Source organism: Ostrea edulis, chromosome 6 (assembly GCF_947568905.1).
Source record: "Ostrea edulis chromosome 6, xbOstEdul1.1, whole genome shotgun sequence".
NCBI lineage: Eukaryota > Metazoa > Mollusca > Bivalvia > Ostreida > Ostreidae > Ostrea > Ostrea edulis.
The window spans coordinates 73,992,836-74,005,718 of NC_079169.1; the positions used below are offsets into that span (position 1 = coordinate 73,992,836).

The 12,883-nt window shown below is 34.5% G+C and overlaps 1 protein-coding gene across 2 annotated transcripts in view; it reads right to left on the reverse strand.

The window, feature by feature from the left end:
- Window positions 1–10,993: 10,993 nt before the first annotated feature.
- Window positions 10,994–12,883, reverse strand: part of LOC130046434 (filamin A-interacting protein 1-like) — a 34,376-nt gene continuing 32,486 nt past the window's right edge. The window contains exons 2-3 of one of the 2 annotated variants that reach the window (XM_056140745.1): window positions 12,445–12,573; window positions 10,994–11,565 (exon numbers count right to left, since the gene is read on the reverse strand). In XM_056140745.1, the coding sequence (XP_055996720.1) occupies window positions 11,165–11,565; window positions 12,445–12,573 (530 nt within the window). In that variant the 3' untranslated portion in view covers window positions 10,994–11,164. The remainder of the gene's footprint in view (window positions 11,566–12,444; window positions 12,574–12,883) is intronic. The other variant, XM_056140744.1, reaches the window with a different exon arrangement.

A 12,883-nucleotide genomic window follows, 5' to 3' on the forward strand; every position in this document is an offset into this window, starting at 1 on the left:
CTGGGAGAATTATAACTAAATTTGGCCAATAGTGTCCTTGGGTAAAGGGCGTTCAAGTTTGTTCAAATGAAGGGCCATGCCCCCTTGAAAGGGGAGATAATTACAAAAATTCAAAAATAGGGTGGGGTCATTTAAAATCTTCTCAAGAACCACTGAGCCAGAAGAGCTGAAATTTACATGAGAACTTTCTGACATACTGCAGATTCAAGTTTGTTCAAATCATGATCATGGCCCCGGGAGGCAGGATGGGACCACAATAGGGTTCATAGTTTTAAAATATATAGGGAAAATCTTTAAAACTCTTCTTCTCAAGAACCATTGGGCCATAGAAGTTTACATTTGGATGAACGTTTCCTTACATAGTGCAGATTTAAGTTTGTAATAGGGATCAAAATTTTATATGCGAATATATAGTGTAGTGTTATATACACGAATTATTCTAGGAATGACTCGGTTTTTTGTGTAAGAGTTATGCCCCATTTTTCTACTCTTTATTTACAAAGTTTTGCACTGAGCCCGTGCACACCGCACAGTTTCTACCTTGTACAAGCGTACACCTTTTCCAGTGATGTAATCCCACAGTGGAAGTATTTTTTTGTGTTTTCTTATGTTTAAATTCTTTTTATGTACATGTTACATTTGCAGTCAATATCTATACAAAAGTTCATGTAAATTATTTAGACCTTTGGCGGGAAAACTGTTCGTGCTATGTTTCACCCATGCATAAACTAAACTTTCAAAGTAAGATTTATTAGGTAGTCATATTCAGTTCTTTATTTATGTCATACATTTTTATTATCTTGCGTAATTTCTCGTTGTAAATCATAAATGATTTAGGTGTATTTTTTTGTCAACTGTGTGTTATTAAGCAAGTGATACTTAGTCATAATTCAGTCAGTCATATTTATTATATTGAATTATTCATTGTTACACCATTATGTCATGTGTAATGTCTACATTTTCCGAATTGTAGTAGTTTTACTAATAGCGTACCAATAAAGAATTAACTGAACCACCATGGCTAGTGATCAGTACATATAGGGAAAATCTTTGAATATAGGCCAAGGTGACTCAAGTGAACGATGTGGCCCATGACCGTCTTGTTGACAAAATGTATACTCAAAGAATGCAAATTAGCATTAACAATTGTAATTCAAAACATCTGAATTTTATAATCCATTCAGCTTAAATTTAGAGAAATTAATGATATACATCAACCTGTAACACACACACCACCCCCACCCACATAATGGTTCTTATAGTTGCATAATTACATGAATAAATATATATCATTATTTTTTTTTTATTTGGTATTCGGTTTTTGTCACATGCATACATGTACATATACTACCCTCTCACACTGATTCATTCATCCTTTAATAGTTATTAAATCTAGGAATCCAAAAAACAAACACATGTGAAAAGTAGCTAGTAAAAAAAAATCAGTCAAAAATAATCTGATATAATTTTAATATATATTATTTTTTATGCATGCATGCTGATATGTACATAGCTTGCAGGGCAATAAACACTTTTCACCACTTTCATCTTCTTTTTGTGTGATTCTATTGTTTTTTAATTCAATGATTTGTGGATAAACATTGTGTTGTAGCACAGATTTTAAAAATCCCTACATTAACACACACCCCCCCCCCCCCCCCCAGATTGATTTAATGTTTTTTTTTTACTGTGGAGATTTATCATTTCAATCATTATTATTTTAAAAAGAATCATTTCATCAAATGAATTGTTTGCATTGACACATCATGAGAACTTCCATCAAAATTGTCTAGCAATCAAACACAGTTTTCAAAAAAAAATAACAGAGAAAATTCGACATTTTTACTTACCACTTCCAACGGGAACAAATATTTCCCTTGAAACATTGAAGTTTACTGCTCTGTCTGCTTTACACTTTCCTTTGTGTAGTAGATAACAACATTTGGTGGTGGTTGCCTCCAGTAAATCCCCAAAGAATCGCAATGACCTCGGCATACTAGTAAGCATCTGCACCGTGCACGATAGTTTAAACAGTTAAACTTTTACGTCGAATTCGAAGTACCCCGATCTGTACAGCAGGGGGTCAATCTCGGTTGAATATTACACGCAGTTCCAACTTTAAAATATCTTGAATATCCACTTATGTCTTTTGAACAATTATTAAGGGTTGACAAGTCCCTAAAATAAGGACCACTCCTAGAAAAACTTCACCTTTCTATCATTTGTCAGCCATATCTGTTTACCCACGAAACTTATATAAGGTCCGGGCTGAATATTTATTTTTCACCATCAAATTAAAAAAAAAATTAATTCCACGTTTACACTTGATAAAAAAATCGAGATAAGTGAAAAATGTTCTAAATAAATACTGTTTCTTCGAAAATTACAATTTATGCAAGTTTCGGATCATTTTACATTTTTTACGCCAAGGGAGGTAACTCAAATTACTGGCTTTTTGGCTACTTCTGTCAGTAAATGCTCAACAACAGCATTGTTTCCCAGCAATTTTATTGTTTCATCTTAATTATTAAGGAATTTCCTTCAAATATTGTTTATACTTTCTGGACAAATTTTATTGTATTGGGTATTATTTAACTTTACAAAATGATCATTTTCTATAGATTATATAGTGTCCTCGAATTTATGAAATAGGCCAAGTTTTGGCATCTAACAATGTTTTTTGTGAAATTCACTTTACATACGATAAAATTGGCGTATGACCTTAACTTTTATTGGGTATGAATAAAATTTTGGGGAATTGCATGTGCCAGCTGTATTATAGCTACTGCCTGATATCTCCGTGGACGGCCTCTTAAAAAGAACCTGTGACTTAATATAGGTAATTGCACTTATATAAAAACTGCAACACTTTGGAAGATGTGCATGGTCATAATACTATTCCATGAAGCTTATATTTAATGTAATCATGATAAAAGATGTAGATTTGTTAAAATGTCATATCAAATTACATTTACATGAAAATCAGATGAATGGATAAGAATTTGTAAAGACCATGAAAATACTTAATAAACAGAACGTGTTACCTTACAGCAATAAGAAACATGCGAGGCCACACACATCCGAAAGTAAACTTAAAAATTAATTATGCTGAGAGAATGAGAAAATACAAAGAGAGTTGGAATGAAGATAAAAAAAAAAACCCAGAAAAACAGAGAGAAAACTAGAGAGAGAATGAGATCTTATCGAGAGAGGAAAAAAGATCAAGAAGCAAGGTCCAGTCAGAATACTGTCAGAATGACTCGTGAAGGATTTAAAAAGGAAGAAGAAAGGAAAACGAGAAATGCTGAATATAGAAGGAAATACAGAAAAGACGAATACGTGAAAAATATGTGTTAAGAAAGAAAATGAAAAGAGAGGAGAGAAAAAGAAATCTGAGATCAAAGTATGCACATTGTCAGCAAAACGAAGTACAGAACCCAGCACATCAAGTGTGTCGTCAACTCCATATAAAACTAGTGCTCTAAAGAAAGCAGTCTATAGGATTAAGGGGAAATTACCAAAATCTCCTAGAAAATTTGCTGAAATAGTTAAAGGACTCGTGGAAAAAGCTTCAATTCATAAAAAAAAGAGGTTTTGGCAGAAAAGGGTTTAATGGTCAACAAAAGATACACAGATGCCATCAGGGAAGTTGATCAAAGTTTAAGAGGAAGAGCAAATTAGTTAGAACATTAAGAAAGTCATTTATAAGTAGTTTAGTAAAAACATAAAAAAGTACATTTATGGAACAATCCAAAACGTCAGCACTGAGTTAGGCATTCACAAAAATTTCTTAAGTTCAGGATGCCTGAAAGAAGACAGGAAGAGAAAAGAGTGTTTGGATGAGACAATAGAAAAATCTGTTAAAACATTCTTCCAACAGGATCAGGTTTCAACTAATTTGCCAAATAAGAAGTTATTCAAGAAAGACAGTGATGAAAGTAGAGTGTTGCTGGGTACACTCAACACGACTTATAAGATGTGAAAGGAAGCTAACCCACATCAGAAGATTTTACTTGACAAGTTCTCTAAACTGGAGCATAAAGAGGTTAAAACCCAAAAGTAAAGGAATTTTTTACAATGTCTATGTGAATATTGTGTGAGAATGCCAATTTGATTGATTGATTGAATATTTCTAACGTCCCGCTCGAGAATATTTCACTCATATGGAGACGTCACCACTATGCTCGGCGCTTATGGCCATTGAGCAGGGAGGGATCTTTATCGTGCCACACCTGCTGTGACCAGGGACATCGGTTTTTGCGGTCTCATCCGAAGGAAGGACCGCCCCATTTATTCGCCTCATACGAAAGCAAGGGGTACTGAAGACCTATTCTAACCCGGATCCCCCGGGGAATTTGAAGCTTCAAGAAATTAACAAAATTGCAGACAAAAAGAAGTAGACCTGAAAATGAAAAACATTTTTCATGTATTGGACTTACTATGACACTATGTACAAAAAGAGGAAAGTTCCACAACTTAGAATGTATTGACAGAACATGTTCCAAATGTGATACTGAGAAGCTGATGGATAAGCTGAAAACTGAGTTTTTAGAAATGGAAGTGAAGTGGAAAAATGAGCAATGCAAACAACAACAAACAAAAAGACAGGAAAAGAAGTAAAAAAGAAGCAAATAACTACTTTAAAAGGAAATACAACTGACTCAATTCAGAAGTTTTGTGGCGAAATTTTTTTTTATCCAAGTATTTGTTTGAGGCAAATTGGCAGGTTTCCCAGTTTGCAGAGTTAAGAAACCATCTTCATCCAAGCACGGTGGCAATAACAATTGATTTTGCGGAGAACTACACTTGCACTTGTCAAAATGAAGTCCAGTCTGCGCATAGGACAAAAGAGTGTATTACTATTCACCCAGCAATAGTTTATTATAAATGCCCACAATGTCAAGATGAGGTAGTTGAAGAGGAGTGTGATATCATTCGTGATGATCTCACCCACGATTTTCATGCAGTTCATACATTCCTTGTGAAAATCTTTTCTTATAAGAAAGCACAGGACTTAGAATTAGTAAAGCAATTATCTTGAAGTATGGATGCACATCTTAGTACAAGTCCAAAATTCCGTTTGCAGATATTGCAAATGCCATTACATACTTTGGATTTACGATCTAAAGATATTATTATGGGTCTAGGCACGAAAAAAGCAGGTGTGATGGAGAGGGAGGGGTCCTTAAATCCAGAGTCACAAGAGCTGTGAAAAATAATGAAGCAGTTGTGGAAAATGCATTGGCTCAAGTTCTGCAAAGAAAACCTGGGAAAGGAGACAGAGATAGGGGAAAATGTATTCACAAAGGACGGCACATGTTCTTTGTTCATTTAGAAGAGATTAGACAACCGAGACCAGAGTGAAATGTTAAGACTGTCTCAGGAACTCAAAAGATGCATTCATTGTATAAATATGGGAAGTTGACGATGGAGAAACTGAAATCATCCCGTTTGTCATACAGTTGAGTTGTCAGTTTGCCGTTAATGTCTACTTTCAATAAAATATCTAAATATGAAGCAGAAGTGGACGACTCTGTGGTGTCTTTTATATTGAGCTCACAGGGATAAATCGAATCGACATGAAAGTTATTATTGTTCATAGACAAAACGTCAACTTACCATATCTATGAAGCAATATTCCATTATCACCTGTATATGGTGTTTATATATCTCAACTGATTCGATACGCTAGAGCTTGTTCTGCGTATGGTCAGTTTTTAAATCGATGCAAGCTACTGACAAACAAGTTGATGGCACAGGAGTTTCAACAGTCTCGATTGAAGTCGGCATTTCGCAAATTCTATGGTCGTTATAGCGATGTAGTTCGGCAATACAACCTACCATTTGGTCAAATGCTGTCTGACGTGTTTCATACCGATTGTTAGGCCGTTCTTGGCACTCTGATTTTGACTACGGATAACTCCGTTTACCTGATCAGGATATAGGGCTCGCGGCGGATGTGATCGGTCGACAGGGGATGCTTACTCCTCCTAGGCACCTGATCCTACCTCTGGTGTGTCCAGGGGTCCGTGTTTACCCAACTATCGATTTTGTATTGTTTATAAGAGTTGTGAGATTGATCACTGTTGGTTATCTTCATCTATTATCTAAATGTCGAATTGACGGCCACAGCAAGAGAGTTTTTCTTCGCACGTAGAAGTTTTTGAATAAATTCTGCTTCATATGAATATAGAAACAGGTCAGCTAAGAAAGGAGCACTATTCGTGCCCATGGGAATCCTAACAGACTGTTGGAAGACCTGATCACCAAAGACCACGAATATATTGTTAATGAGGAACTCTAGCATATTTTTTATTTCAACTTCAGAGTACTTGTGCGTGGATTCAGAGTGCTGTTTAACAAAGTAAGTTTTTGGATGACTGATATGAATATTTCCGTTTTCCAGTTTTGTTGAAGAAGCAACTGTCTATGATGTCAAAAAATCTAATCTTTAATTTATCGTGAGGAATGGTCTTATAAAGTGTTGAAAAGTCATGGGTTTTGATGTTATTGATTTGGGAAAAGTTATTTAATTTCTTAAATTAGAGGTTTTTGATCGTGGACAATTCATTAAAGTCATCTATGTGTCTGGATATCTGCCAGCTGTTGTAAAGATTCTTGTTTTCTAATAAGTGAAACATTAAAATTCATTTGTTTATTTACTAGTATTTATTATTTATCTTATTTTAAACTTATCACATTATTCTTTGAAACCATGCAGTTCTTGTATGTTCTTCTGATTTTTTGTATCTAACTTTCCGATATTGAATCTTTCAATGTGCCATTATGTAGGAAGAGTAGTAATTTTGATCCAAAATTTAATTTCTGGCAAAATCATATAAAGATCCATATCATTTTTTCTATCTGAATGTAGCAGATCTCTATATTGACAGTTTTCGGTCTGGTTTTGTAAGTAATACTAATGCAAATATTATGTTCTACTATTTTTTTCAGGTGGTTGAGTGGCCTTATGTACAATTTTATAAGAAAAAGAAAGATTTTCATTGGATAAAACTTGAAATTTCCCATGTAATAGATAAAAATGATGTCTGAGGACCGATAAGTGATCCTGTTGTCCAAAAGAAAGGCAGAAGAACATTTTATGAATTTTATGGTAATTAATGTTAATATTTATAATATGAACATTATTTCATTGAATCATTTATAGAAAATTAGTTTTTCCGTTTCAAATATGGCTGAAATACTACCGCCTCAGCGTAAAACAATTATTAATTAATTAATCAATCAATCAATGAAATAGGTAATAATAATGTAACATACACAGGATAAACTGATCTGTCAAATATCGCAAAATCAGAAAAATTTAAAAATCATATATATATATATTTTCATTTTACAGACATGGATCTCTGACAAACAGACATCGATCTCTGACAATGAAAATACACTGTATACATATAATTTTGACAATTTAATACAAGAGGCCCATGGGCCTAGAATCGCTCTTCTGATACATTGTAGAACAGGCAAAACTTCTCACTAACCAATATTCATCAATTAAGAAAGTTTGATGATGTTAAGTCAAATAGTACCTGAAAATTTAAATGTAACTGTCCAAAAGTAGATCACGGTGACCTACTTTTGGTCGACACACTGAAGACTCAAGATGCATCAACTGACAAGTCAAATAGTATTCAAATATAGCCGTCAAATTCCAAAAGGCCACAGTGACCTACTTTTTGGTCGAGACACTCCAAAGACCTAAGATGCATCAACTGACAAAGTTTGATAATTGAAGTCAAATAGTATCTGAAATATTCTGATATGAACGTCAAACTCCAAAAGTAGGTCACAATGACCTACTTTATGGTCGACACACACCGAAGACTCAAGACCCATCAACTGACGAAGTTTGATGATTGTAAGTCAAATACTATTTGAAATACACAAATATAGCCGTCAAAATCCAAAAGTAGGTCAAGGTGACCTACTTTTTGGTCAATAAACTATGAAGGCTCAAGATGCATCAACTGACAAAGTTTGATGATCCTAGCTTTCATAGTGTCCAAAATATGCATCTAAAATTGAAAATGTGAAATTTGAATGTCTGCAAAATTCAAAAAGTAGGTCACTGTGACCTTACTTTTTTTGATAAATATGTTTCGAGGCCTCTAGACGCATCATCTTACAAGGTTTGATGATTCTAAACCTCTCAGTATCTGAAATAACAACCTAAAATGTATTCATAAATAATTAATAACCATAAAATTCAGAAAGTAGGTCATGGTGACATACTTTTCACATAACGCACTTTAAGGTCCCATGATCCATCAACTGACAACTTTTGATGACCATAGGCTCAAAAGTGTCCAAGATATGCATCAAAATCCATTTAATAATAATTACCTGCGAAATTCAAAAAGTAGGTCACCATGTCCTACTTCTGAGACAACATGATATTAGGTCCTAAGATGCATCAACTGACAATTTTGATGATCGTAGTCCTTATACTAAGCAAAATATCAAAGTTTTAACAAAACAAAATTTAAGGTCAAATTTGAAGTGACCTTGAGACCACACCCTTTGCCCCAGGATGATGCCTTGAACAATTTTTTTTTAATTTACAACCTATCCTCATCCTTATGCATAAGTTTGGTGATAATTTGCCCAGTGGTTCTTGAGAAGAATTTTTAGCAACCCCTACTTTTTTTGCATTTTCCTAATTATCTCCCCTTGTTAAAGGGTCACAACCCTAGTTTTAGTACAAATGAAAGCCCTTGGGCCAAGAACACCCTGTGACAAATTTGACGAAAATTGGCCAAGGGGTTCTTGAGATATAGCCCTTTTTCCAAAAAGTTGGTGCACACCGCACGCCAGACATATGACCATATGATTAGCTCTTTGAGCCTTCGGCTTACAAGAGCTAAAAATACATATCAGATCATTCTTCTTTCTTTTTATATGCAGAATAATTAAGTAAAAAAAATCATAAGGGTATAAATCTTGCATGGCAAAAAAAAAAAATACATCCCATAGAAATTTGTCAATGGAGCTGTCACACATTTGTCGGATATGAAGAACACAATGACCTTAATCAGTGGTGCAGAATCGCACACCACATTATAGATAGTATACATGTCGGGGTTTCTGTTAAGTTACATTAGACATGACATGTCTTTATTTGACCTGCCTGTCACGTTACAAGATTTGTTTGTGTTTATTATGTTATGGGAGTTGTCTGTCATGTTACATTATACGTCTGTCATTTTAAAGTATTTGGCTTTCATGTTACGTTACATGTCTGTCCATGTTACGGTATACGTCTGTCATGTTACAGTATACGTCTGTCATGTTATGGTATATGTCTGTCATGTTACGGTATACGTCTGTCATGTTACGGTATACGTCTGTCATGTTACAGTATATGTCTATCATGTTACAGTATATGTCTGTCATGTTACGGTATATGTCTGTCATGTTACGGTATACGTCTGTCATGTTACAGTATACGTCTGTCATGTTACGGTATATGTCTTTCATGTTACGGTATACGTCTGTCCATGTTATGGTATACGTCTGTCATGTTACAGTATATGTCTGTCATGTTACGGTATATGTCTGTCATGTTACGGTATATGTCTGTCATGTTACGTTATCTGTCTGTCATGTTATTGTATATATCTGTCCATGTTACGGTATATGTCTTTCATGTTACGGTATATGTCTGTCATGTTACGGTATATGTCTGTCATGTTACGGTATATGTCTGTCATGTTACGGTATATAACTGTCATGTTTCGGTATATGTCTGTCATGTTACGGTATATGTCTGTCATGTTACGGTATATGTCTGTCATGTTACGGTATATGTATGTCATGTTACGTTATATGTCTGTCCATGTTACGGTATATGTCTGTCCATGTTACGTTAGATGTCTGTCATGTAACGTTATCTGTCTGTCATGTCACGGTATATGTCTGTCCATGTTACGGTATCTGTCTGTCCATGTTACGTTATCTGTCTGTCCATGTTACGGTATATGGTCTGTCCATGTTACGTTATATGTCTGTCATGTAACGTTTTCTGTCTGTCATGTTACGTTATATGTCTGTCATGTTACGGTATATGTCTGTCCATGTTACGTTATATGTCTGTCATGTTAAGGTATATGTCTGTCCATGTTACGTTATATGTCTGTCATGTAACGTTTTCTGTCTGTCATGTAACGTTATCTGTCTGTCATGTTACGGTATATGTCTGTCCATGTTACGTTATATGTCTGTCATGTTACGTTATCTGTCTGTCATGTTACGGTATATGTCTGTCATATGATACGGTATATGTCTGTCCATGTTACATTATATGTCTGTCATGTTACGGTACATGTATATGTCTATCATTTTACAGTATTTGACTTTCATGTTACGTTATATGTCTGTCATGTTACGGTATATGTCTGTCATGTTACGTTATTTGTCTGTCATGTTACGTTATCTCTCCGTGATTGTTACGTTACACAAATTCCAATTGTTCATAAAATATCTATTTGTGATTTATTATCTATTTTTGACATTTTATATCTTATTTAGAATCTAAACTTGATATCCAAATAAAAAAGAATTAGGAAAAACTCATGTTTAAATATTTTCTAATCCCCCCCCCCTCCCCATTATATGCTCAATGTGTTTTCACCAGCTATTAACCTCCGAGTTCAAAGGAGTCAACCATATTGAAACTTTAAATTTCTGGTGAAGATATGCAAAAGAAAAGAAAAAAAGTAATATTCTCCAATCGTTTTGCACCTTTTGAACTTGCATCATCATGTGCTGAACAACCATAATATGGTTGACTCCTTTGAACTAAGAGGCTAATACATGTAGCTGGTGAAAATATATTTGATCTGCCGAAAAGACGATCAACATTCATTCAAATATTGTGAGGGTGACCATAAGTAGCTATATTTTAAACAGTAATTCTAAGTTGGACTGCAACTGATGACGGATGCATAAAATCCAACACAATGAAGGTAAATTGCAGGGATAATTGGATTTATTTTTTCAAAGTTTCTGTGACGTCAAGTAAACGATTTAGCATCTCTCTTGATTGATCTCAGTATACATGTACTTATCATCCACATTCCTAATTATCATTTACAGGATTGTCATTTGACGATGGCATCAACATCTTTATGTATTGTTTCATTTACAGCTGGAATCCAGAGAAGGTTGTGATTGGTACACTTTGGGAATAGTAACCTTTTCCCTGGTAACGTTTAACCCACACCGAGTCTCCCTTGTCCAATCTTAGAACAACCAGGTTAACTCCGGTCTCATAATAATCATTGTCACCAGAGTCATATGCCATCGTTCTGACCTGGGAATTGCCATTCAGTACAATATCTACCCGAATTTGCTCAGTATGGTAACTTTGTACACTGACAAAGAAGACATAGTGACCGCCCACGGGGGCAGTGAAGATCCCTGTTCCGGTGTTGTAGCCTCCACCCACGTTGTTTATCACCTGGGGAAAAACCAGTGTACCACCGGTCCACGAAGAGGAGCTTGACGTTATCGTAGCGGTAAAGGCCACTTTACTCGACAAACCTAAAATATAAATATTGTCTCCTTATATATTGTCCTGCAGCTATGTTGAGAATGGAGTCTCTAAAAAGGAAACTAAATAAACCTTAAACGCCTCCATCTCTGAAAGATCATCTCTGACAATGTATTATTAATCAGAAAGGCACGTACTTTATCAATATTACAATGATGAAATAAAAGAAGGTATATTACATAATACACATACTAAATTATTGTTTTCCCGTAAAGAAGCCATTTAGGAAATGTTAAGTATTGTAAACAGATCACAGGTTCTATAAGTGCTCGGATACCGAAAATTATTTTAAGAATCAGTGACATAAATGACCATGGAAATGCTTCTGATATATAATTTATATTCTTTAGACTTTACACTGTTATCTGATTACATGTATTATACTTGTATATCATCCACATTATGGAATATTAAAAATTCATACAGTACTGAAATATTAAGAAATCTAATCAAAATCTTTGCAATTTGTTCATTTCATAAAACATACTCTTTACAAAACATAGTGTTATTACCTAATCTACAATATGAATTGATATTATATATATTTTTTCTATTTTCCAACTTTACTCAGCAGAAAAAGCTACACAAAATGTGCAGGGGTGTATCACGTGACCTACTATTACCCGATCACGTGGCGATCTGTTTCCTGGTCACGTTAGAAACTATTACCCGATTAATAATATTAGGTAATAAAAATTATTTCATGCCTACAAGGGAAAGTCAAAACTATTGCCTAGTGGCGAAGACCCGGGAAACTATTGTGACAACAGTTTCCCGGGTTTTCGCCACTACCCCGAAACATTAGTTTTGACTGTTTCCTGAATAGGCATGGAACAATTGTATACATGTAACAATGTAACAATACATACCACAGTGGTTGTTAGTAACATTCATTCGGAACACCTCTAAAGATGACACAGTAGACGAGAGTTTTAGTTGTTCATATTCAGCCTTCTTCACTTCTACTTCTAGACTACTAACTGTGCTGTTCAAATCATCTGCAAAAAAGTATGTTAATATACATTGTATGTACTCAGTTTTAAGGAATTTCCTGAGTCACATTTCGTGTACCATATTGATATTTCTTTCAAATTATCGATTTTTGTTTGTTTGTTTGTTTCCTTTGTTTTTCGTTTGTTTGTTTCCTTTGTTTTTTGTTTGTTTGTTGTTTTTTTTTTTTTGTTACCTTTGTTTTTTTGTTTGTTTGTTTGTTGTTGTTTTTATTGTTGTTGCAAATATACTGTTACATCATCAATCGGTAAATGTTAATGCGATGTAACGATTTCATAAATATACATATATCAAAGT